The following is a 26,151-nucleotide window of genomic DNA, read 5'->3' as shown; positions in this document are numbered from 1 at the left end:
TGTGTAACCTTTTTTTTTTGATGTATTGATAATTTGTTAATTGTTAGTTAGAAAGTTGATTCATAATGATATTTCTAATGAAAATCGTTATTATTTCTATTGTTTATTTTTAAAATGTGAATGTTGTGTCAAACATAAACAAGTTTTCATAAGGGTTTAAAATGGTCAACAATGTCATGTGGACGCCTGACTAATGATTACCACTTTTGTAATACTAGTCTTTCATCATGATATTCATTTAATAGTTTTCACTAACTTTAAGTTGACATAAGTCTCTTTTACTGAATTATGACTTAGCCCATTTCCCACCCTTTAAAAAATGTTATTTGATGATGGCCAAAACAATGGTTTGATTGGTTACCATTCCATTGCATGTGAATTCTTTTGTTTCAGCTCACAGTCCATTAAATAGCCTTAACTTTAAATACAGATATGTTGAGGAAAATGGGATTTGTATTCTTTATCGAATCACTAAATGGACCAACAAACTGTGACCACATGCCCCATTACAAAGTTAAGTGTAAACTTTTCTCTTGCTCTAACAGTGGAAAATTCAATAACAGTTTTGAACTAAAGGTTTACCTTTGGTATATTTTCAATATTCAATTGGATAAAAAGTATGAAACATTTGTGATCTGTGACACCCAGTTTAAACAAACACAAAGATTTTTCCTCTATTGTGCAGAAGTCACAGAACCAAAACAAAGGGACAGATGATAGTGACAGATGACATTTTTTTATTGCTAAACGTGCATATGTGTATATACTGTAGATTACAAACATACAAAAGGTTTACAAAAACTATACAGACTTTTGTATGCATAACACTTCGTGTTGCTTAAAGTTAACAGCAGTACATTTAACAGATGTTTAATAATTCACCAATATAATTACTTTTAATTCAAGCACTCATTTCCACCCTCCCACACACTTACATTAGGATTTATTCTGCTATCCAAACTAATAAAAGATCGTTTTTGCTTTGGTCAAACATTTCTGCCCTTATTTTCTAGAAAGTAAAATAAACAAGGTAAGTGACATTATGAGCGGCAATAAACAGTAAGAATGTAATGAAAAATCATTAAATCATTTCATGAGTATTCACTAGATGATGAGCTCAGCTGTAAATATAAATATGAGAAATAAAAATCATCTAACCTCACAATTTGACTCTTCTTTGGTGGACTTTGGTTCATGTGGAAGTTGTTTCCATAAAAACACAACATTACAAACACAAACAATGAGTACTAATAACTAACAGTAAAACTAAACCTCTATGGAAAGATTTAAAATGGTGTAAAGTATACTGTAAACATCTGTGTTTATATAAAATATTGGCATATTTTTCAAAGTCTTTATATTGCTCACTAATGAAAGAGTGTATGAACAACACAAATCACTGTAAGCTCAATAGGATCATTAAGTTATTACACAACAAAGACAGCATAAAATACACCATAATAACATTATCCGAATTAATGTTAGTTGCTGCACTAGTTCACTATCACTGAAAGAATCACTTTGTTTTAATTCTGGTTTGGAGATGAAAAATGTTAACTGTTTAAAAAAAACCTCACCTGTAATCAAAAACAACTCCAGTAGCCGACCCTATATACCTGCTACATTAACTTTAGTACCATCATATACATTAAAGGTTTACCATTTAATATCATATTGCAATTCCTTTTTTATTGTACATATCCCTTTTGTTACTTCAAATAATATTTAAAGAATATTAATAAAACTAACAATAGTAATATGTTGTCTTTCTATGATATTTATATTTACTCACCCATAACAGTCAATGTGAATTTTTTCTCTTGCTCTTTGTTGTTGATCTTAATGGTATAAAGTCCAGTATGCTCCAGCTTTAAATGTCTTATAGTGAGTTCTCCAGTGGTCCTATCGAGAGCTACACGATTCTTGAATTTAGGATTCAGAATGTCTAAACTCTGAAAGTCATTGTCCCATTCAATCACATTCATCACATCACCACCTCCCGTATATTTCCATGTGATGGTGGTGTCTTTAAGAGATGTTGCTGCAGGGATGTCAGGTTTAAAATGAACTTCACCGCCCACTACTGCCTTAATATCCACATCTGTGAACACAGTTTATATACAGTCAATGATCAAGAACAGCTCACTAACATAAAACACTAACCACGGTATTTTAACGTGGTACTTTAGTGATAAAATAATGCAGAGATCACAACCTCCAAAAACAAATAAAGTAAATAATAATAATCATAATCAATCATTTTGTTTTCATGTATATTCGCTTCCCCTTAGATCATGTAAGACGCTCGCTCTTGTAATAGACCACAATTTTTAAATCTTGTAATGTTTAAAATATATTTAACAAAAATCTGTCAGGATTTATCCTAGTCCCAGATTAAAATGTATGTTTGAGCTGCCTTAATTTAAAAACATCTTGCCCTGACATGTCGTAAAACATATCAGTGTCATTGTTTTGTCTAAAGGTGCACACCAGTATTGTTTTTGTATGGTTTGTACGATGTTAAATAATCAACTTTAAGTTTATTTATGAAGAGACACTGTAAAACAATTAAACCTCAGGTGGACTTGCTAATCCAAATTTGACCCTCAGGTTGAACTGGTGACAGACATGAAACTCTTGGTGCTCCTAATCTCTTCATCACAAAGGCTTTGGCATTGTTAGCCTTCAGGCTCACATAATTGGGTATCTGCTGAATATATATGATATTATGTATATGTTGTTCTGAGATTGCAATTTTACATTCATGTTTGGTTTCATTTTAAAGGTCATGGTGCGATGAGTAAAAAGGTCTCATTTCTATAAGTCTAAGATACTATGAGAACTTAGGATAGAGATGCATTTCTTGTAGAGGTGGGGTTTTGCCAAAATACTTCTGGCTAGTTTGACCAGGTATTCTTTAGTATCACTTGGTACAGGTCAAACTGGATTTTTGTAGTTTTACGATGTCTTTGTTTCAAACTGTGTATAAAAGGTGGCCTGGCAAAATTTTCTGGGAGGCTTTCTGTTCAGAAGCTCCCACACTATGTGTGTATTAAAACATCATGGAAGAAACCTTTAACAAGAATCTTCCTATACCATTTTGGGTGTATTATATCCACGATGGAAGTACTCTGTAGCCAGAGTGTCTATTGCCAGGTATGACTTTGTAACTTTTGCAACTGTTGATCATTTTATTGAATTGGAATTGAATCATATTCTGTATGATATTCTTTAATTGATGTTTGAAGCTGGAACCTGCCTGGCATAATAAATTGTTACATTTGATTCATCTAAATTCTTCAGAATTTGTATTGATTTATTTGAATTCTTTCAGAAATTATTATTTCCAGTAGATTCGAAGGAGTCTGGTATTACCGCAAGATTATTCTGTCACACTAGAGTTTTGATGTTGAATGGAGCATGGGGCACATTCATCAAGACTCTCAGATTTGTGTCTATCACCGTGACTAGAGTACCTACTTTTATGATCGGAGCAAGCATAGAGCGGCCAGACGTAAAAGCATTAGTTTACCCGGCAACCTCTGACTAAGATCAGAACTGACAATTTTGTGTCTGTGAGATATACGCAACGACCGACGTATATCCTGTGCGATATCGGGTCCCTAATGAACGAATAACTAAGACTATGGGAATTTATAAATAATCACATATCTAAATAATGTTCAACAGATAATTGGAATAATGTACTAAATTCTTACTACATTAAATTGGAGTCAGATTATAATTTAAACACAGAGGTCAAAGAAATTAATTTAATCCTGAAATGATTTATATTCCTTTAGAAGCGGAAAGACACTAAAGAACACAAGATCCCTTCACCCATGCCATTGGATTCCGTCGTTGGGCCAATGGATGAGGCCTTACAGCTTGTATGTAAAAAAGACTTAAATGTTGTAATAACTAAGGCCTAATCATGGACTGGGAAACTACCCCCTTATGTGTTTAATGCCATCAGATTTCATAATCAGGATTTCAAAGCAAAGGATCAAGGAGACAACTTTCAACACTCACATAATTTATGTGCTTAATAATGGATTTGTGTTCATTTTTACCAAAAACATTATGGATTGCAGCTTAAAATACATTTCATTACTAATTAGAAAACAAGTGAGCTGTGAGAATCATGTGAACATTTTAAAATAATATTTAATAATAATAATACCATATGTTGTTGTTGTTAAACCTATGATATTTATATTTACTCACCCATAACAGTCAATGTGAATTTTTTCTCTTGCTCTTTGTTGTTGATCTTAATGGTATAAAGTCCAGTATCCTCCAGCTTTAAATCTCTTATAGTGAGTTCTCCAGTGATCTTATCGAGATCTACACGAGTCTTGAATTTAGGATTCATACATTCTAAAGTCTGAAAGTCATTGTCCCATTCAATCACCTTTATCATGTCAGTAGCAGTCTTATATATCCATGTGACGCTGCTGTCTTTAAGAGATCCTTCAGGGATGTCAGGTTTAAAACGAACCTCACCGCCCACTACTGCCTTAATATCCACACCTGTGAACACAGACAATATGTTTATATAAAGTCAATGATCAAGAACAGCTCACTAACAGAAAACATCATCTATCATGATATCTCAACAGGGTACCTTAGTGATAAAATTGTGCTGAGACCATCACAACCTTAAAAAACAAATATATTAAATAATAATCATAATCAATCATTTTGTTTACGTGTTTATTCGCGTTCCCGTTAGATCATGTGAGACTCTCGCTCTTGTAGACCATGATTTTCGAATCTTTTAGTGTGAGCATGTTTAAAATTTGATCAAAGAAAATCTGTCCTCTGTACCCTCATGTTTTCCTCTGTATTCACAATCTGGACTGCATTTCCCATGATCCCTCACTCTTCCTCACCTGATCTTCATTTGTAATCATCACACCTGCCACCAATCCTCATCACTCATATACTCTAGCCGTTTCTCAATATGCGTTCTTGTCTGTACTTGCATACTTGTGAAACGTCATCAGTCGCGGCCCAACTGTTCCAATTCAAAGTTCGCATCAAGCTCAAGTTCACATAAAATCCCCAGATGTGTTCTTGATCCTCCCATTTTATCGAGGATGCATCAGAGGAGACTTGTGTGGACTTACGACAGCGAAGTTTCCCAGAATGCATTTCGCGTCAGGAGTTCGTTCTTCCGAGTCTGAACTTGCAAGTTCGAACTACGAAGGACACAAGTCCGAGTTTGGCGTACTTGGTATTGAGAAACGGCTTCTGTTTGTTCATCCTTACATTGTTGGTCATTGTTTATGTTTTGCAGTTGTAGTGTATGTACCAGTTCTTTGTGTTATCATTAAAAGTATAATTACAGTTAATTCCTTCATCATCTTTATCTTGCCTTCCTCCAACACCACACCCTGACAGTTATGTGTTTAATGTCATCAGTTCATAATAAGGATTTAGGAGACAAATTTTAACACAAATAATTTATGTACTTAGTAATGGATTTGTGTTCATTTTTACCAAAAACATCATGGATTGCAGCTTAAAACACATTTCACAGAAAGCAAGTGTTCACTGGAAGAAGTATGTGAGCATTTTTGAACATTTTAAAGTAAAATTTAATAATAATAATAATATATTTATATTCACTCACCCATAACAGTCAATGTGAATTTTTTCTCTTGCTCTTTGTTGTTGATCTCAATGGTATAAAGTCCAGTATGCTCCAGCTGTAAATCTCTTATAGTGAGTTCTCCAGTGGTCTTATCGAGAGCTACACGAGTCTTGAATTTAGGATCCAGACTTTCTAAAGTCTTAAAGTCATTGTCCCATTCAATCACCTTTATCACCTCACCACCTCCCGTATATTTCCATGTGATGCTGCTGTCTTTAAGAGATCCTTCAGGAATGTCAGGTTTAAAATGAGCTACACCACCCACTACTGTCTTAACATCCACATCTGTGAACACAAACAATGGGTCATTTTTCCGGACAGAGTTTAGATTAATCCAGGACTAAGCTTTAGTTATATTTGGACATTTAAGTCGGTATTACAAACAAAACTTACAAAAAACAATACTGGTTTGCATCTTTAAACAAAACACTGGCGCTGATACATGTTAAAATGTGTTAGGCAGACATGCATTTTAGTCTGGGACTAGGATAAAGGCTGTTCCTGGAAATCGCCCCAATATGTTCATGAACATATGGGGTGGTTTCCCAGACAGGGATTAGACTAGTCCTAGACTTCAACACTTTTAAGAGCTGTCCAAACTGAAAACAACTTGCACTCACATATCTTAAAATACATCAGTGCTCTTTGTTTTACCTCAAAATGCACACAGGTAATTTTTTTAGTAAGGCATGTTTGTTAAAACTAGTTATATTTCCTAATTAAACTAAGGCCTAGTCCTGGATTAAGCTAGCATCTTGCCATGACACATCTTATATCAGTGCCAGTGTTTTGTCTAAAGGTGCACACCAGTCTTTTTTTTTTTGTAAGGTTTGTTTGTAAAAATGTTGTATTAAAACCAAAGCCAAATCATGGACTGGGAAACTGCTCCCTTATGTGTTTAAAGGGCAGTGGCGGTCCTGGCTAGATTTACGCCCTGGGCGAACCATCCCTTGGCCGCCCCCAGAAAAAAAAATTACCCCCAAATCCCGCCACCAACATGTATTATTTTATTATATATAATCTTAAATACAAAAAGGTAACAAGAACAGAGAAAAACAAGATAAATAAATGTAATACAGTATATAAACACACACACACACTCCTCATCAGACTACACAACCATGTCTGTTGGCCATGGCTGCTGTGGAAGTATCTGACTCCTCATTTTTGCCAGTGGGTGCTCTAACTCCAAAATATTTCAGAAGTGGCCCTGAATTTACAATTAAGATCCAATATGTAAGTTAGATACACTTACATCACACATGCATCAGTTACCCAATTAAAATGACCATAACATATATTTTATTAGTTTATAGGATGTTAACAAATGCTAAGCATACACTACAAATTATTTAAAAAGCTATCACTGTGTAGCTTACAAAATGGCATGTCAATTTATATTAAAAGTTATTTAAGTTCACATATAGCGTATATAGCAATAAAAAAGGACACAGTCAGGAGCTCTGTGTGAGTTTGCACTTGTTGTGTTGCAAAAACAAACTAGACTGTGTGTTGCCTATGGGTGAATTTAGTTGCATGACATGGTGCCTCAATTCTAATAGTTGGTAGTTCAGCAAAACTAAAACCAAAAAAAACAGTCGTGTTCTGTGGCTAATAGCAACACATTAGCAAGAGGGCGAGGCTAATATAAATAACGTTAGCCTATTTCCTACTGTCACTTACGTCGTCACTTATAGAAATCGGCATACCTTTATCTTTATAATTTTTCCTCATCTTCTTTTCTTCTTTTTCTGATCTGGGCAACTTATGGTTTCTTTGGTCTTTTAATTTGATCCATGATGATGAAGACTCGACATCATTAACTTTGCATTTTATTTTGCCAACAGCAACGTCCGTTCGCCCGTCAATCAACCGGTGTCACGTGACCTGAGTCACGTAGTAGATGACTCTACAGATTTTTTTTTCTTCACAAAATCCAATTGATAACATGTTCGTAGGTATATGGGTCTATGTTAATTTTAGGAAGGAAAATACAATTTATTTGGAAGCAGACGCAGCAGTTTGTGTTGTGTGTGGCCTCTGGCCTGGGATCAGTCTATCCCTCGCTCGCCCCACATAAGGCGAGCGAGCGATTTGCAGTCGCAAGTTGGCCCGCCCCTTTCTCCCGTGCCTCTTCTGACACGCACACAACCTGTGTATATGACTCTCATCACTAACTTGACATGGAAATGACCGTTAGTCTAAAAAAACGCTTTGGTGGTTTTTTTTTTTAATGCGCTCGTGCGCCCTCACATAGATTGCGCCCTGGGCGTTCGCCCACATTGCCCATAGCAAAAACCGGCCCTGTTAAAGGGGGGTTTTAATGGTATTTCAAGCATTCTGACTTATTAACACAGTTATAGAGTTGTTTCCTCATGCTAAACGTAGGCAAAGTGTCAAAAATGTAGTTGGGCGTGTTTCAGAGTATTTCTGTGCCGAATGCACTTCGCCAGGGTTCGTACAAGTTTCGGCTAGTTTTTTCGATTACAGTTCTAACTGACGTTTCAGGGGTTTTCGATACGTATCACTTCTTTATATGGGCTTCCGCCGGAAAACTTCCCCCGGAAAACCCCGCCCAGCCGTCAGTCAGCGGGAGACGCTAGAGCTTGCTAACAGCTTATCACGCCACTCAGCCTTGTTTAATTTCAAAAGTCAACAATGGCACAACAAGAAGTGTGTTTTTGGATGTAAGGAGAAGACATCCAGCCTCATGGAAACAATGGATAGTTTATTATCCGGATTAGCAGCGGAGGTTTGCGTGTGTGTTTGATGCGGTGGATTTTCAGAACCGGGTCATGACGAGTTACACGTGGTAAGTAAGACTTCTGTCTTATGTTGGAAATAGGCGCGTGTATATTATATAAATGACACGGACATGTAGTGAATCATAAGTTAAAAAAGTGTTGTATAGTGTTGTATGACTCGTACTCGCTCCTCCCGTGTTATAACTCCTCCTTCTTCATTTTTTCGTACGTTATCGGAAAGATTCGGTAAAGCTAATCTTTCTTTTATAAATCTGATTAAACTAAAGACTCTTCAGAGATATAAAGGATGTCATACTACTCTATAGGTACTCCAGATTAATATCAGAAATGCAGAAACAGCGTGTGTTACGTGAGCTTTAATGCCATCAGATTTCATAAAACATTTAATAATAATAATAATAATAGCATATGTTGTTGTTGTTAAACCTATGATATTTATATTTACTCACCCACAACAGTCAATGTGAATTTTTTCTCTTGCTCTTTGTTGTAGATCTCAATGGTATAAAGTCCAGTATGCTCCAGCTTTAAATCTCTTATAGTGAGTTCTCCAGTGGTCTTATCGAGAGTTACACGAGTACTGAATTTAGGATTATTACTTTCTAAAGTCTTAAAGTCATTGTCCCATTCAATCACCCTTATCACATCACCACCAGCCGTATATTTCCATGTGATGTCATTAAGAGATGATCCTGCAGGGATGTCAGGTTTAAAACGAACTTCACCGCCCACTACTGCCTTAATATCCACATCTGTGAACACAGACAATATGTTCATCAAGAACAGGTCAATAACAGAAAACACGTCCCATTGGTATTTTAACGTGGTACCTTAGTGATAAAATAATGCTGAGACCATCACAACCTTTAAACACAAATTAAATAATAATCATAATCACCTATTTTGTTTACATGTATATTCACTTTCTCTTAAATCATGTGAGACGCTCGCTCTTGTAATAGACCATGATTTTCAAATCTTGTAATGTTTAAAATTTAACCAACGAAAATCTGTCATCATGATTCTTTTTGGGACAGTTTCCTGGACAGGGTTTATCCTAGTCCTAGACCAGGGATTCCCAAAGTGTGGTACGCGCACCCCCAGGGGTACGCAAGCTGCCACCAGGGGGTGCGCGAGAGGAAAAATGTAATGGCGGTCTATTTCTTTAAGTGGGATTTTTCCATACAATAAATAAATAAAAAAATGAACAGTAAACATTTCCTTTGTAATCGCTTTTATATTAAATAAAAACTTTATTAGTTTTAGAAAGAAACGTAGAAGCCAGCTGCTGTCTTTTTCTACACACTGCTCTTCTGTTATGCACTGCAGCCGCTATATGCGTGCTAACTCATTTCATTCATTCCATATATATTATAAATATGCTTAACTGGCTAAAATCAGGAAAACTGTCAAGTGGGATGTCTTATGATAAAGTTGTTAGTCACGAAGGAGAAGAGGGACCAAAAGAGAGAGACTTTTTTATGGCAAAAATAGAAATAATGAAATGTGACGAGACATGGGCACGTCTGCACAGGATACGCGAGCAATGTGTTTTCATGCATGGTAGAGAGACCGCCAATGAATTAAATAATAAAATACATAAATACTTACAGACACTGCAGAGAACTTATTAAAAGCTTTCATTTAATTTTGTTTGAAAATTGAGCTGTTATAATGAATCTGCAAACAATTATACACCTTTTGTGCGAACAGTAAAGGCTTTCGTTAAAGTGTTTGATGGGTCTGCACGTGACGCAGGCATCCTGAGGGAGAGCGCTCCGGTAAACATGAGGAATGCTCTCATATGTCATCTATTAGCTGACGGCAGTAAGTGTAAGTTTTTTACAGTAAACTCGAATGGTGTCTAAATATCACAGTGGTTAAACGCATACACGGGGGCGCGCATCATCTACGCTGAGCGTAGCTGCGTCTGGTCGTAGTTTCAGACGGTGCAACAGGCGTAAATATTTTTCACAATGTTGAACGTAGCTAAGCCCGACGTAGGACTTACACCCAACTTCTTAACGCTGGTGCAACCGGCCCCTAGTTATTTGCGCATGATTAAACACGAGTCTTTATGGCGAGAAAACAAAGCTTATTTACGGGGTTTTTTTTGTTGTGGGGATTGGGGGTACGCCAACCAGGTTGGGACATAGAAGGGGGTGCGCAGGAAAAAAAGTTTGGGAACCCCTGTCCTAGACTAAAATGCATGTTTCAGCTGCCTTAATTTAAAACATATTGCCATGACACATTGTAACATATATCAGTGCCAGTGTTTTGTCTAAAGGTCCACACCAGTATTGTTTTTTTTTTTTGTTTGTTTGTTTCTAAAAATGTTGTATTATAACGAAAGCCAAATCGTGGACTGGCTCCCTTATGTGTTTAATGCCATCAGATTTCATAAAACATTTATTAATAATAATAATATCATATTTATATTTACCCATAACAGTCAATGTGAATTTTTTCTCTTGCTCTTTGTTGTAGATCTCAATGGTATAAAGTCCAGTATCCTCCAGCTTTAAATGTCTTATAGTGAGTTCTCCAGTGGTCTTATCGAGAGCTACACGAGTACTGAATTTAGGATTCAGACTTTCTAAAGTCTTAAAGTCATTGTCCCATTCAATCACCTTTATCACATCACCACCAGCCGTATATTTCCATATGATGCTTCTGTCTTTAAAAGATGATCCTGCAGGAATGTCAGGTTTAAAACGAACTTCATCTCCCACTTTCTTCTTCACATCCACCACCACACCTGTGATGTTCATATACAGTTATTGATTAACACCTCACTAACATAATCTAAGCCTAGTAATAAGACATCCTTAACAATCCTTAACTTTACATTCACTGCATTTATAGCCTGTTATAGTTGTTGATTGTTTCCAGATGTGGACAAATTTAAATTACGTCATGGACAAATGGCAGAGTTCAGTTTTTTTGTGACAACTCAGTCACAGAAACATTGTTGAAACAAACTGAAATAAGTACATTGAAATTATCCTTTATGTGGGACCTGAAATTCTTCAAGTTCAAAATTAATCAGAACAGGTTAAATAAAGCAAACGTAAGAAATATATATTTCACAACAAAAAGAAAAAAACTGTAGGCCTAAAGAAATAATGCGGGAAAAAAACGAAATAAAGATGTTATAAAACGCATTTAAATCTCATAATTTTTTAGACGGATGTGCTCATGCTCAGTGTCGACTAAATGAATATAAAAATAAACAAGTAACTGTTAATGGACTGATTACTCTGATACAGTATCTGTACCATGGTAAGTTACCGTTATTCAAGTAAATGATAAAAATAATAAAAATAAACCTCGACTGCAGTAAGCAATTAAGAAATAAATAATACAAATCCACACCAATAGTAGTACAATCTGCAAACTAAACTCTGGTATTTTGTGAATTAAAGAAGAGTTTGGGTGATAAACGGGCCGCGCCCTTAAATATGTTTACTTAAAAATTAAACATGCACGCGAACCTGAAACCGCGGCGACGAGCGCGAGCAGAAGTACGCAGCAACATCCACGCGACATCTTTACACTGACTAAATCACTGTTATTCACTTTTGATTATAACACAACTCTGTTTTAAACCCAAATCAACTGAAACTACGAAGAAAACGAAACTTATCAGGCGCGTTCATGTAGAAGTTCGACATCGTGTGCACGAGCAGTGAATTGTCAGACTTCAGCTGGTTCTGTCTGAATCAGTCCAGTTATTTACCTGTCCATCACCTTAATATACGATAACATGTTTGCATTATATAATTATGAAGATGGAAAACACAGGCCATATGCTTTAATTTTTAAAATAACTTTTACTATAAATGTCCAAGTATTAAACTGTACAATAAACTATAAATATATTATTTCATCAGTGTTATTTTTTGCACAATGAAAAATATTCCAGGTGTTTTTTTTCTCTTTGTCTCATGTCAAACAAAAACACGTTCTAATGGTAAAACAGTTTTTATTTATTATGGTTTACCCACAACATAAATACCACTTTAATCTGGTTAGTCTTTTATATCCTTTCAATTTAACATCAAGTTGAGACCCAAACTCTTGCTTTCTCATTGAGCAATTAAAGACACTTCATATCAAATATCTATTTGTTGTTGACATACAGGAATTCCCTCATTTATGGGTTACATTATTTGCATTATTATTTAAAATATAAAAGCAGACATCAGTGTTTTCATCAACACGTTACTTAATTATTGTTTGATCATATTCATTATCATTATCTTATTAAGACCATACATTCTTTAGGAATGTTTATAAATCTCCTTTCCAAACAGACCCAAGTTTCCTGGATCGGCCTCTGAGCTTTTCAGTCCCTGGTCAAAATTCCTTGTCGAATCTTGACCGATAGAAACAAGTTTTTGTGTTATTACTTCTCTTACGTGTACATATGACTTGACCCTTAACTAAGACTCATCTGTAAAACATATGTGTAGTGTAAAGTATGTGCAGTTGTAAAGGTTTATCATTGTTATCAGTAATAGTCTTGAATCATAGAAGTAGTTTTAATAAAATCTGTTAATAAATCTTAATGTTATTAAGATGTTGAGGTTAGGAGGTCCAGTTGCAATAGTAAAGCTGGTAGTCCCATGACGAGAAGATCCACTAGCAGTGCATGGTGGTAATGTCAGTCACGTGAACAAAACTGCCACTGCACAAAGGTCACTTTCCTACAGAAAAAAACAAAGCAGAAAAATTGGCTATTGGTTGACATAAATTGAGTTTTGGTTCTACATACTTGTTCCTCATTGCTGATTGGCCTATACTAGAAATGGGGCCGGTTTCACAGACAGGGATTAGACTCGTCTTAGACTAAAATAAATGTAAGAGCTGTCCAAAATCAAAACAACTTGCAGTGACATATCTTAAAATACATCAATGCCCTTTATTTTGCCTCAAAATGCACACTGGTAATGTTTTAGTAAGGTATGTTTGTAAAAACTAGTTATATTTCCTAATTAAAATCAGGTCTAGTCCTGGTTTAAAATGATCCCTGCCCGGGAAACAGGCTGCGTTTAGATTAATCCAGCAGTAGGCCTTACTTATATTACAACATTTAAAGGTGACATAGAATGATTGAACGGAGTATTTATCCTTGTTTTGTGATGTGACATGTAGACAAAAAATTTTTTGTTTGGGTCTATAATGCCTTAAAAGTTTACTAAAAACCTCTCTCAAAAAGCTCTATTAGAAGGGGGAATTTAAACAAGTGGTTTTGCACCTATTTGGCTCCCCCTACTGGCTTAACTTGCAATCTCATTACCGATTGGCTGACTTTGCTGCCACTCAAAAAATGTAGCCAATTATTTTAAAGTGGAAGGGCAGTTAGATGCCTGTGATGTCATAAGCATCAGTTTTTCAGATTGGGCTGTTTTCTGGCTGACATTTCTAAAAGAGGAATTTCTATGAGACTAAGATGTTTACCATGTTTAGCACTTTTTGTATGTTTTTGAATGTGGGTAGACTACCATTATTCAACAAAGACAAGGTAAAAATGGTTTTTCATTCTCTGTCCCCTTTAAGTACTTTTTACAAACAAACCTTACCAAAAACAATACTGTTGTGCATCTTAAGAAAAAACAATGGCACTGATATATGTTAAGATACGTCAGGGAAAGACGTTTTTACATTAAGGCAGCTTAAACGTGCTCAAACCCTGTCTGGGAAACTGCCCCATAGTAATATATGTAATTTATCACACCTGTTTTACCAAACATCACCTTTTAGTTGTGAATATATTTATACAAACTCTTGCATGGCCTGAAATATATTAAGTATATTAAGATTTATAATTTATGAGGAAAATGGATTAATGGGGTCTTATTATGGTTTGTCATATTTTTGACTTTATGTAGTATAGTGTTTCTGTTTGAGAAGGGGACACTTCAAACACAATCTTATGGCAATGTGTACATATTTTATGAGATGGTTAATTTATATTAGTTTGTTCGAGCACATTTGTTTCTTTTTTTTAACCTTTGCTTGCTTTTGTGTCTCTCTAGGGGTGGGGTTTCCATATTTTTTAAAATAATATTCATACATTTTTGTACAATTCACTTTGTACGCATTCATACAAATTAGCCAACTCGTAAAATATAGGAAATCACATGAGATCTAAGCAGGTGACCAATCACACCAGACTGAAAAAGTTTGATATAATATAAAATATATTCATTACATCATTACTTGTTTTTTCTTGTTTTAATGTTGGTGTGGGGACGCCCTCTGTGAAGAAAACAAAGCCCACTGAAAAAACAACTACAGTACTAAAAATACATTATTGCATAACTTATTTCAAAAACAAAAAAGTGCATAACAGGACACCTTTATGAGCATTAGTGTGTTTGACACTGCACATATATGTACAATCTCTCTACAAAGAATTTATCAAATAAACTTACTTAAAAACTGAAGATGCTTGATATAGAGCGACGACTGGCATGCTTCTGTATCATCCTTAAAACAAAATGTATTTAGTAATACACGTTTGCTGCTGTTGTGATAAGATTCGTCTGTTTTTTGTGGCTAGCTTCACAAAAAAATCAAATAGTAGTCTTACCATAGTTTATAGCAGAAATGCGGGTAACAGATGACAAAGATTAAAAGAATTCCAATGATTATAATTACAACGATTACAATGATAATTGCGGTGCTTAAACCTAAAAAAAAGAAACAAAATTAAGTATATTTTATATATTATAATAATGTTATTCACTTTATATACCATTTTTCAGTGTGTATTATTTACATACTTATTTACAATATAATTGAATAAATACATAACTCTGTAACTATAATTTACTTTGCTCTTTCTTTTAACCCATCTGCTCCTACCACCGCCATTTAAAAGGCAAAATACTGCAATAATATAAAGTAAATTTCTGTTGAAGTAAATTTCTGTCTTACCATGAAAGAGATCTTTCACACAGATCTGATTGCTGGTTTTCTCACTCACATCATTGAAGAGTGTACAGGTGCAGCAGACGTCGGGGTTTTCAGCTCTTTTGAATGTTATAAACTCTCCTTGTCTTGGCTTTGCTAGCTTTGTGGGTTGTGGTTTTTCACCATAAGAACAAGCCCAGCGGATCATTGTGTTATACTCACATGTCAAATTCATTACATCATTACTTGCTTTCTCTTGTTTTAATGTTGGTGTGGGGACGCTCTCTGTGAAGAAAACAAAGCCCACTGAAAAAACAACTAAAGTACTAAAAATACATTATTTCATTACTGGTGATACAGTGTTGGTAATACAGTAAACCTGATGCTAATATCATTGTATGTTCATGCAAGGGAAAGTACTGTAGTAATGTTGCCTGGTACTTTCATGGTTCCATATATCGTTGTATTTTTGAAAGTACCTACTGCATGCCCTACCATCATATACCTCAAAGTACCATACATGGTTTCATACCATAACAAACTTTTGTACTGTTTTAACTTTACATTTAGGTCCCTTTGTATAAATGTTCTTTGAAAATATTGTTGTAGGTTTGTAATAAGAATAGCATTTGTATGATATTTATATTTACTCACCCTTAACAGTCAATCTGAATCTTTTGTATTGCTCTTTGTTGTCGATCTCAATGGTATAAAGTCCAGTATGGTCCAGCTGTAAATCTCTTATAGTGAGTTCTCCAGTGGTCATATCGAGATCTACACATCTCTTGAATTTAGGATTCAGACTTTCTAAAGTCTTAAAGTCATTGTCCCATTCAATCACCTTTATCACCTCACCACCATTTGTATATTTCCATGTGATGCTGCTTTCTTTAAGAGATGTTCGAATGTCAGGTTTAAAACTAACTACATCTCCCACTGCAGCCTTCACATCAACACCTGTGAACACACACACACACATTCTGGTTTTGTGGGGACATTCCATAGACATAATGCATTTTATACTGTACAAACTATATATTCTATACCCAAACCCTAACCACAACATCACAGAAAACTTGTTTCCTCATGGGGAAACAGCTCACTAACAGTAAACATCATTTACAGCTCAGCGTTAGTCATAAGATTCTGCTGAGTCTGAGACCATCATAACCTTCAGACTAAAGACACATACTAAATAATATTTATATTTATAGTACCTTACATCATTAAAAATGGACGAACCCAGTCCGGGTTAAATTAACCTAAATAAAGTGTTTATATTTGACTCAACAATGGGTTAAAACAACCCAACCTTTTTTTAGGTGAAACAACCTAGCATATTAAATTGGAACCCAATGGGTCACTTTTTGCCCCAATGATGGGTTGAAAATAACACACAAGTGTTTGCTTTGCCAACAAGGTTTTTACGGTTCTGTGATTTATATGCATAACGTTTAATAAATTGTGCATAATGACATCTCTGCTAAAACAAAAACAACAATAGAAAGCATCACAGAAATTTTAATGGATTTAATACAAATGTAACAACTGATATAACTTCCGGAGGTGTTGCAAACATGGCCGCATAGTGGTGCGACTTTCTTAAAATTGCTCATAATATGCATAAATTGCAACTTTGTTGTTTATCTGAACACAACACTTTCTCGCCAACAGTCAATGTCACTCTTGTCGCCAGAAGTCGCCAAGCGTCCATTGAAATAAATGAGAACGCATTGCTCCAACTTTGCTGTAGTCGCTGTTAGTGTGCTGCTTCTTGGGGATTTATTGTTTTATTTAACCCAACACAAATCCCATTATAACATTTAAATCCATTAGAATTATTTCTGTGATGGTTTCTGTTTTTGTTCAGCAGGGATGTGCATTTAAATGCATTTATGGTTTCAGTCCTTTATTTTAATTCAAAGCCCCTCTATTTAAGAGAAACCCCTGGAAGAGCTTTTTAAAGCTGAAACTTCCTCTCAGAGGTACACCAAATAAATGTTATTACTGTCATAAATATAAAGAAAATTCCCTGACTTTCAATGACTAAAAAGCTACAATTTCCACAACCTATGTCCTGGATGCCGTGAGTCTGAATAATGTACCATGAGTTTATAAAAATGTAGCTTAAATGTGTGAAATAAACAGCTGTTTAAATCGTATTCAGCTGAGGCTTGGACCCAGAAATTGTATTCCTTGCATCACAAGTTAACAAGTGGATAACATTTTGATTAAAAAATGTAAAGCAACAAACAAAAATCCCTGACTTTCAATATCTGGAAAAGACCTTTAAATTCCATTAAGTTCCAGAAATTCCATAACCTGTGAGAACCCTGTTAATAACTGTGCATCAAAGAATCTGGGAAATGGTCAGGGATTGGTTAAGTTTAGTGTTTAGTTTTCGGTGAAACGCATTTACATTTGTGCTTCTTATTTCTGGTGCTTGTTTTGTTTAAAATGATTATTTGTGTTGTTATAAATGACTTTATAAAGCAAGTGCAAAATGATGCTTTTTAACTAGCAGGTAGGGAGGGAGTGGTAGTGATGGGAGGTTATCTGGCGTTGTTAAGTTCATCCAGGCCAGGGAATCACACGAGCTCCTGTAGGTAACAACGTAACATGATTTAAAAAAAAATTAAGTTATAAAGTTATTAATAAATAAATAATAACAATTAATACATAGCAGCGGTGTCAAATCTGTCAACTTAACTGTAATATTATAAAGTTAAAAAGTTTAGTTTTGGTTAAAAACAAGCCGCGCCCTTTGTTATTTAAACTGCTCGAACCTGAAACCGCGGTGACGAGCGCGAGCACCAGCGCGCAGTAACATCCACCAGATATCTTCATCCTGACTTATTTAACTTAGTTGTATTAACTGATCAAGTTTTTCAAATAACTTCTCGAGGAATCCAAACCAGTCGAGATGAATCCACAGCAGCCGTGAAAGATACGCAGAAGACGGAAGTGATGAAACGAAACTTAAGGCGCGTTCGTGTAGACGTGCAGCGGGGTGATGCTGCCATCTTGTGCGCGAGCAATAAAATGTCAGCGTTTGACTGGTTTATGTCTAGTATTAAATAATACTGAATAAAAAATGTACATTAAAATAGGCTTACGAAGATGAAAATCGTATTCGTTTATATTTAAACCCTTCTATGACTATTAAATTGTCATATAAATACAACTATTAATTAAATCACAACATTATTTATATTTTTGGTTACTGGGTATTTTATGCACAAACCTCTAAATTAAAAAATATTTCAGGCATTTCTTAATTTATTTTTTGTTTGTTATGGATTGCACATAAATGCCACTTTAATCTGGTTAGTCTTTTATTACTTAAATTTTTTAATAAACTTCAAGTTGACACCCAAACTGTTGTTTTGTCATTGAGCAATTAAATACACTTCAAGAAATAAAGAGACACCTTATGAGTTACATCATTTATTTTAGACATAAAATCAGATGCCAGTGTGTCTGTCTTCATCACCACCCTTGTTGTTTGTACCACCCTTGACAATTGTACTTTTGTCAATTCTATATTAAGTCTTCAGGAATATTTTCTAGGTTTACTTTTCAAACAGAACCAATTTTCCTGGATCGATCTTGCATCCAACTTTTCAGTACACATAACAAATCCTTCACATCCAATCTTGGCAAAAAGACAAACTTTTGTGTAATTAAAAAATGCTGTAATTAAATGGTAGCTGGTTACAGTTCTTAATGTATGAGCTCATAGTAACACAAGCACTTGAAGAACCATCAGGTTGGTTCCCCAAGATCATCTTCTCTCGACTTTAAAAGAAAAAAGTTATTTGCAGTTATCAGGTTTATCAATTCACAATCATGAAAAAATAGTTAAATGTTATCAAGACACAGATGTTGAGGTTATGAGGTCCAGTTGCATATAAGCTGATTTAGAGTCCCATGCAAGATCCGCTAGCAGTGCATTTGATGGCGATAGCATTATTCATTTACGCAAGACTGTCATTTCTAAAGAAAGAAGAAAACAGAATAAAATACACAATATTTAAACACCTAATGATATGCTAAAATATACAATATAGAGTTAACTGTGATATTAAAGGGATACTTCACCGATTTAGCATTCAGCTTTGTATCTGTAGAAACCCGGCAGTATTACTGAATGACCATGTTTCCCTCACTCTTAAAAAAAATGGTTCTATATCGAACCAGAAATGGTTCTATCACCCGCTTCATATATGGAACCCCCAAATGGTTCAATATAGAACCACTTTAATGGGTTCATTAAAAAGAACCCCAAATGGTTCTTTGAATCAAAGTTAGATGGTTCTATTTAGAACCATTAAAGGTTCTTTATTATTATGAGTAATTTATTATTGATAAGAAATTATAACCGATCTAGAAAATTATAAAAGTTTACTATTTATTAATTGTATTATACAGAAATATAAATCTATAAAAATTACTTAAAATCACATCTATTTATTCTGGATTAGACAGAAAAACTTTGGTATACATTTAAAATGTCACATTACATGCAACCATTTAGTTATTTAATTATTTCCATTAAGCATTTTCACTTTTTAATAAAAATACATATACATATATATATTGCATCTCTGTATTAAACAGCTAAACTATTAATTACACTATACATAAAAAATTTTGTTCAAGTTATTTCCCTTACGCATAGATACTGTACAGTATAGGCAGTACTAAGTTTTAGTAACTTTTACATGTGTCTGAAATGATGAAAAGAAATCACGGTTACACTTTACAATAAGGTTCATTAGTTAACATTAGTTACCATGAACTAATAATGAACTGCACTTATACAGCCTTTATTAATCTTTGTTGATGTTAATTTCAACAATTACTTATACTTTATTAAAATCTTGTTAACATTAGTTAATGCACTCTGAACCAACATGAACAAGCAATTAAAGCTTAAATTTTTATTAACTAACATTAACAAAGATGAATAAATACTGTAACAAATGTATTGCTCGTGGTTTGTTCAAGTTAGTTAATACATTAACTAATGTTAACTAATGAACCTTATTGTAAAGTGTTACCGAAATCACAATGCATTTAAAGACAATTCATGAACAATCTATTAAATAAAATGACAATTTACACAAGTTGATTTTACATTTGTTTTGTACAGGTATTAAAACTTAAACATATATTTTATAAATTAATGTCACTGTGTGCTTAATGGCAAAAGGGTATTGAACATTGAGGAGAAAAAAAAACGCAAACAGTTGTCACGGAGTGACTATGCGGGGCGGAACCAAAAGGAGAGTGAAGAGGTTCCGCCCGGACCGGTTTGTACAGACACCGGCACTTCCGGGTTCCCCGGGAATCCCCGCACTCACTGAAACAAGGCACAGCTGTGTGAGTGACATGGCGAGCGATGGTTGGGCGAGCCACGCCATGGAGGAGGATATAAAGAGAGAAGGTAGAAGTTACTGGAAGGGTCACAGAGTCCGAAGAGTCCGCAGGCTCTGCTGATCCGGCGACCGCTAGGTAGCGGGCGGAAAGAGTGCGGGGCTGGTCCGGGCGAAAGGACGGCGTGGTTGTGTATAGGAAGTTACTTGTCAGAGTGAAGTTTGATCGCGTTGGATATACGCTGCAGATGCCGGCTGGGTTGTTAGTCGTTCGGGTGCTGAAATACGTAGTTCTGCTACGGCTGGGAGCTGTGGAGGGAGAAGAAACACTGTTCAACAGTCAAGTAAGAACCTGTGTGCTGTGTCCTTGTCGTCCGTACTCACCTTAGGAGGGTCTTGGACCTTTGTGGATGCCATCAGGGGCCGCCGCGACGGTGTGTGCCCAACCCACCCAGATACGCTCTCTAGCGGTGTTCCAGCTGGAGTCACGTGGAAACCCCTCCAACGTCCCTGGCCCCGTAATACTCCCCCTGAGGGCGAGAAGCGAGATTTTTAGATTCCCATTCCCCACTTTAGTTTTAAATAATTTAAATAAAGTTTCTATTTTTATATTTTACTTATCTCTGGTTTGTCTGGTCATTGGGGTGCTTTGGGACCTCCTCGAGGTGGAACTAGGAGGAGCGTGATCCGCGACAGGGGCAGTCCGCTTCTCCGACCTGTGACACAGTCATTCCACAGCCTATGATGTCAATGTCTTCCACATATTAAGTTCACATTGTCCATTATACAGTTGATACTTTCAGATTAGAGAAGATCAGGAGAGCCGTTGAACACTATGGTTAGTGTGGGACCTTTGGGTTCCTGTAAAACAAACATTTCACCTTTTAAGTGCTTCTTACCAATTAACAGAAGCCATCAAATAGACTTAAAATTATCCCATAATAACACAAATAAAGTATGACAACTAGGCAAGCTACACTCACGAAAAAACAAGACTCATAATAATTGATGTGGAGCTGTATGCTATTTAAGGGTAAACAGAGTAATATTTTTATATTTGCATTGAATGTTACTTTAAATAAAGTGCCTCAAATGCTAACTAAATTACAGAAGACCATACTTACCCTATTTACACAGTCAAGGAAGCTGGGATTTTCTTGAAATAATGCTTGCAATAACATAAGTGCAGCATTCCTCACCAGACCTACAAAGATACAAATTATTGTACATTAGGTACAGATATCAATTACAGGGACATTTTACTCAAAAAAGAAAACTCATTCACTCACTCGTTATTTCAAATGTTCACAGCTTTCTTTCTTCAGCAGAACACTAACACAAAAAAGATTTTGAAGAATGTCTGTAACCGAACAACTTTGGTAGCAATTTAATGGACACAAAACCAATGCAGGTCAATGGGCACCATTGTTGTTCGATTACCATACTTTTTCAAAATATCATCTGTTGTGTTCTGCTGAAGAAAGTGACGACAATTTTAATTTGTGGGTAAACTTTAACTCTTTCTCAGCCAGCGTCTCTTAATTAACAAGTTTACTCTTCAATGGCAAGGAAAAAGTTTATACTAACATTATTTTCATATTTTCACTTATACAATTTATAGGTGCTAGAACCTTTACATTGACAATGCAAATAAAGCTACTTTACACTGGACAAAGAACAAGCACCTTCTGTGGTTTCCTCTCCAATGAGATTGGCGTAGAGATGTTTTTTACTTCCTTCTTTTGCACTCCTGATGATGTTTGGGGCCATTTTATTAAGAGATGTTTCCATGTTCTTCACCAAGTCTGTTCCAAACCTCATTGTCATTCCATGCAGCATCTTAAAACACAAAATCTTTATATATCCACTTTCAGACAAACAAGTTCCTTAAAGTCTACATTAACTTGAGGTTGCAATTGATGTATTTTTCAAAACACAATGTTCAATAAAAAAATGTGTGTGAAATATACAGAATTTAAATTAAGTCCTCAAACACTTTACAATCTTTAATGCTAAATTCTAAATGAAATACATACAGTAAGAATTATCATTAAAGCTACAAAACACAGATTTCTTTTTATTTTCTCTTTAATGAACATTAGTGACAGTCAGGTTTACGAGGTCTTTTAAGCACCTTACCTTTTTGCATCAATGGGGTTTATATTTTAAAGCCAGTGACGTGTCTGATCATTTATTAACCATGGTTATCTGTGGGGGAGAGGAAAAAAGCATAAATTACACTTCACAAACCAAATACACATAAAAACATGAACACGTTTGGTTTTTAAAACATTTGAATGTTAAATGTAAGTGTCTTAACAGCTACCATCACATTAATTAATTGTGTGCATCACAGAAAACATGCATATCTAACGTTAGACTTGTTGCGGATACAAACGCTGCACTGCAATCGTGCATTTATAATACAGACCGGCGGAATGTTCTCCACTTTGGCCAGCAGTTTCCACTTTCCTTCCGAGTTTAGCTCCAACCCTGATAAAACACTCGTGAACAAGCGAAAAATACTCACGGAATATGTGTAAAACTGCGACAAACATTTAACTACATATTATTTCCCTTCTACCGTCTTCCACCCGGTTCCTTTGACCACGCGCTTCACTGAAATGACTGTCTCGAATTTCGTCTCCTTACAACACAGCTGTCTTATTCTGATTGGCAATTTAATTTAAAATGACAAAGAAATAAAGCAGGACTGTAACGTAATTCATTAAAACCCGGAACAAAATGTATTTAACAGAGCTTTTATAACTGACGGTTGACGAAGCCCGTCAAGTGCTTCAACGTTACCAGCAGTATTTTTTACCTGAGGTAAATATTATAAATGTAGCTTCTAGTATCACTATTTAGCACAACACACACTCTAACAAAATAAATATTAATTAATTATACTAAATGTTTCAGTAATATCGTTTCAAAAATGTAAAGTTTACTTACCTCAGGGTACAAACAAATGCCGGTCCGGAGTCCGAACTCCTCACCTCAGTTTGAAAAAAAACTGTCACGTCACGAGGCTCATCTTCGCTTATGGTGCAACGCATATATACGCCACCAGAGGGCACTTTTGCGATTATTTGTTTTTAATGCCCCTTCAGGTTAAATTACATAAACATTGACAATTTAGAATGTACAAAATAAAGAAAACACCTGGTAATTCACCAAAAACGCAAACTGCACTGTAAGTTTCATGTTAATGTACAAACTTGCATAAAAAAGCTCACAGGAAATAAATCATACACTAAATATTAATAGCCTATTTGTTGACTCTCTCTTTATTTGACCACAGCCTATTGACACAAAAAGGTTTGTGAATGAGTTGTGTAGGTTTGTAAATGAGTTGTGTAGGTCTGCAATTATTGTGTAATCTTTAGTTTACACTTCAGTCACAAAACGTGAATTATAGAACCATTTTAATAAAAATGGTTCTTTGCCTTCCAAGGGTTCTATATGGAACCCTTTTTTTGGTAAAAGGTTCTATTGGCCAAGTATAGAACCCCACGGTTCTATATAGAACCTCAAGGAACCTTTTTTTTTTAGAGTGCTCCATCATTTCCCCCTGAGAGGAGAGATATCTGCATTTTGGTTCTGCAAAAAAGTCCTCCGATGATGCAAAAATCGTCATATTACATCATTGGAGGACTTTTTTGCATAACCAAAATGCAGATATCTCTCCTCTCAGGGGGAAATGAGGGAGGGAAACGTGTTCATTCAGTAATACTGCCGGGTTTCTACAGATACAAAGCTGAATGCTAAATCGGTGAAGTATCCCTTTAAACACCTGGCTGTCATCATAACATCATCTTTTAGCTGTGATTATATTTATAATTCACTGTTGCATGAGTTATCATACATTTTATTGCTTAAGTATAAAATTAAATGTTTAAAATAATGTTTCCTCATCAAAATTTCTGAAGAAAAAAAGAATTAAATGAGTGCTATTATGCTTTGAAAAGGTAACAAAGCCACTCAAAAGGAGATGTTTATACAGTATGTTAAGAAAATTTAAGTAATGCATATACTGTACAGAATGTTGGAATAATTAAGCATGAAAACCTATATTATAGTACAGTACACCTCAAAAACAAAATTTAGCATAATATCACCCCTTTATTATTTTCAAACACATTCACATTCTGTATTGTGATATTACAAACATCATGTACAACATTAGGAATTTATTAACTTAACTTACTTTAAATCTTGCGTCTCTCACAGCAAGCAACACAACGGCCTTATAAAAGACAGCAAAATAAAATGTATTTATTAATACACATTACTGCTTTACAGTGAGATTCTTATAGAGTTTTGTGGCAAAAGAGCTTCACAAAACAATCACAATGCTAAGCAACAAAAAAACTACTATTTGTTTGTCTTACCAAAGAAAGGTGTATGGCCGATAAACAGGTAAAGGAGGATAACAGTAACACTGACCAAAGGAATTAAAACTCCAATGATAGATCAGTGCTTAAACCTAAAAAACAAAAAGTATATTTTATATGATAACAAGAAGCTGTCAATGTTTTAATGAAGAAATAAAACATCAGGAGTCAGTTACAAGTATTACAGACAAGGCTTAAGGCTAGCCCTAGACTAAAACTCATGTTTGTCTCAACTGAAAATAAACTCAAATCTGCCTAAAACTCTTTAAAAAAGTCCTGACTGATAAAGTTATGTAAAACAACCTCTGCACGTCACCTGACACAGAATTACACCTGCATAGCTCAGATAGAGCATTGTCTTAGTTTTGCACAAGGTCATGGGTTTAAACCCAGGAAACACGCATACTAATGAAAAATGTTTCATCTGTAATGCACCGTAAATTGTTTTGGGTAAAAGCATCTGCCAAAGGGATAAATGTCAATACCTTATATTTGTGATATGGCAAGAAATGATTAAAGTGCTATAAAATACCCCAGAAAAGAAGTTGAGAATACAGATCTTAGATTTTTGGACAGGAGCTGGATTCTGTCTGGTTTCTAGCAACTGCTTGTAAGACTAGCTCATCCGAAAATATAAGATATTATTGCTAATAAAAGGAGTCTGATCGACCATGATGACATGAAATAAGTGTTTGTCCCAGCATGTTTTGGTCCACTCCCACAGCAAAGGTGAAACGCCAAACCCAATGCAGCCCTCTACACTATTAATTTAATTTGTGTATTTGTGTATTAATTTAATCTTGTCTTCATATGTTCTCTCCAAAACATCTTTGTCATATATGCATAGCTGTTTATTGTTTCATTCATTTGCATTCATTTATTTATTCCACCCTGGTAAACAGAACGAAGCCTCTTGCACTGGAATGAGCTTCTCTCCTATATATGATTAAAATGAAACATCATTACGAATGCCACTAGGGGGCGAACTCCGGCTGTCGTTTCCGTATGTCGTGTGCAGTGGAAGGAGGCTT

General features: G+C 35.2%; 2 protein-coding genes and 1 long non-coding RNA gene across 10 annotated transcripts; all 3 read right to left on the bottom strand.

Annotated features, from left to right (window-relative positions):
- Nucleotides 1-716: 716 nt before the first annotated feature.
- Nucleotides 717-12,208, bottom strand: LOC129445095 (obscurin-like). 6 transcript variants are annotated; one of them, XM_073866265.1, is made up of 8 exons: nucleotides 11,917-12,189; nucleotides 10,868-11,174; nucleotides 8,874-9,176; nucleotides 5,639-5,944; nucleotides 4,228-4,533; nucleotides 1,799-2,101; nucleotides 1,159-1,215; nucleotides 717-1,009 (listed from the first exon to the last, which is right to left on the bottom strand). In XM_073866265.1, exons 1-7 carry the CDS (start codon nucleotides 11,971-11,973, stop codon nucleotides 1,193-1,195), a joined length of 1,605 nt encoding a protein of 534 aa, XP_073722366.1. In that variant the 5' UTR covers nucleotides 11,974-12,189; the 3' UTR covers nucleotides 717-1,009; nucleotides 1,159-1,192. The 6 variants fall into 6 exon arrangements, with proteins under 6 accessions (XP_073722366.1, XP_073722365.1, XP_073722367.1 ...); XM_073866264.1 differs by having other exon boundaries at nucleotides 10,868-11,182; nucleotides 11,919-12,180; XM_073866266.1 differs by having other exon boundaries at nucleotides 5,639-5,883; nucleotides 9,113-9,176; nucleotides 10,868-11,182; nucleotides 11,919-12,180.
- Nucleotides 12,209-12,389: 181 nt separating this feature from the next.
- On the bottom strand, nucleotides 12,390-18,390 carry LOC129445096 (lymphocyte function-associated antigen 3). Of its 3 annotated transcripts, XM_073866270.1 has the most exons (6): nucleotides 18,132-18,317; nucleotides 16,000-16,302; nucleotides 15,370-15,630; nucleotides 14,865-15,122; nucleotides 14,642-14,688; nucleotides 12,390-13,133 (listed from the first exon to the last, which is right to left on the bottom strand). In XM_073866270.1, the coding sequence occupies exons 1-4, from the start codon at nucleotides 18,190-18,192 to the stop codon at nucleotides 15,019-15,021; spliced, it is 729 nt and encodes a 242-aa protein (XP_073722371.1). In that variant the 5' UTR covers nucleotides 18,193-18,317; the 3' UTR covers nucleotides 12,390-13,133; nucleotides 14,642-14,688; nucleotides 14,865-15,018. The 3 variants fall into 3 exon arrangements, 2 of the variants coding, with proteins under 2 accessions (XP_073722371.1, XP_073722372.1); XM_073866271.1 differs by lacking the exons at nucleotides 14,865-15,122; nucleotides 15,370-15,630 and having other exon boundaries at nucleotides 18,132-18,321; XR_012369051.1 differs by lacking the exons at nucleotides 12,390-13,133; nucleotides 14,642-14,688; nucleotides 14,865-15,122; nucleotides 15,370-15,630; nucleotides 16,000-16,302 and adding an exon at nucleotides 17,713-17,945 and having other exon boundaries at nucleotides 18,132-18,390.
- A 365-nt stretch (nucleotides 18,391-18,755) lies between these two features.
- Nucleotides 18,756-26,091, bottom strand: LOC141363539 (uncharacterized). Its single transcript, XR_012369052.1, has 3 exons — nucleotides 25,118-26,091; nucleotides 24,934-24,972; nucleotides 18,756-19,341 (listed from the first exon to the last, which is right to left on the bottom strand). It is a non-coding gene; the product is annotated as an uncharacterized lncRNA (long non-coding RNA).
- Between the last annotated feature and the right edge of the window lie 60 nt (nucleotides 26,092-26,151).

The sequence above is a fragment of the Misgurnus anguillicaudatus genome, chromosome 3, assembly GCF_027580225.2.
Source record: "Misgurnus anguillicaudatus chromosome 3, ASM2758022v2, whole genome shotgun sequence".
Taxonomy (NCBI): domain Eukaryota; kingdom Metazoa; phylum Chordata; class Actinopteri; order Cypriniformes; family Cobitidae; genus Misgurnus; species Misgurnus anguillicaudatus.
This window is presented reverse-complemented; position numbering and strand designations above follow the sequence as displayed.

What these genes read in the sequence shown, in the direction of transcription:
- LOC129445095 (XM_073866264.1), bottom strand. Translation starts at nt 11,973, where the DNA reads ATGTCGCGTGGATGTTGCTGCGTACTTCTGCTCGCGCTCGTCGCCGCG. An exon ending in GCTCGTCGCCGCGGTTTCAG is followed by an intron (nt 11,183 to 11,918) that starts GTTCGCGTGCAT and finishes TGAACATCACAG; the next exon opens with GTGTGGTGGTGGATGTGAAG. An exon ending in ATTCACATTGACTGTTGTGG is followed by an intron (nt 5,945 to 8,873) that starts GTGAGTAAATAT and finishes TTGTGTTCACAG; the next exon opens with ATGTGGATGTTAAGACAGTA.
- LOC129445096 (XM_073866270.1), bottom strand. Translation starts at nt 18,192, where the DNA reads ATGAAGATATCTGGTGGATGTTACTGCGCGCTGGTGCTCGCGCTCGTC. An exon ending in GCTCGTCACCGCGGTTTCAG is followed by an intron (nt 16,303 to 18,131) that starts GTTCGAGCAGTT and finishes GTGTGTTCACAG; the next exon opens with GTGTTGATGTGAAGGCTGCA. An exon ending in ATTCAGATTGACTGTTAAGG is followed by an intron (nt 15,631 to 15,999) that starts GTGAGTAAATAT and finishes TTTTCTTCACAG; the next exon opens with AGAGCGTCCCCACACCAACA.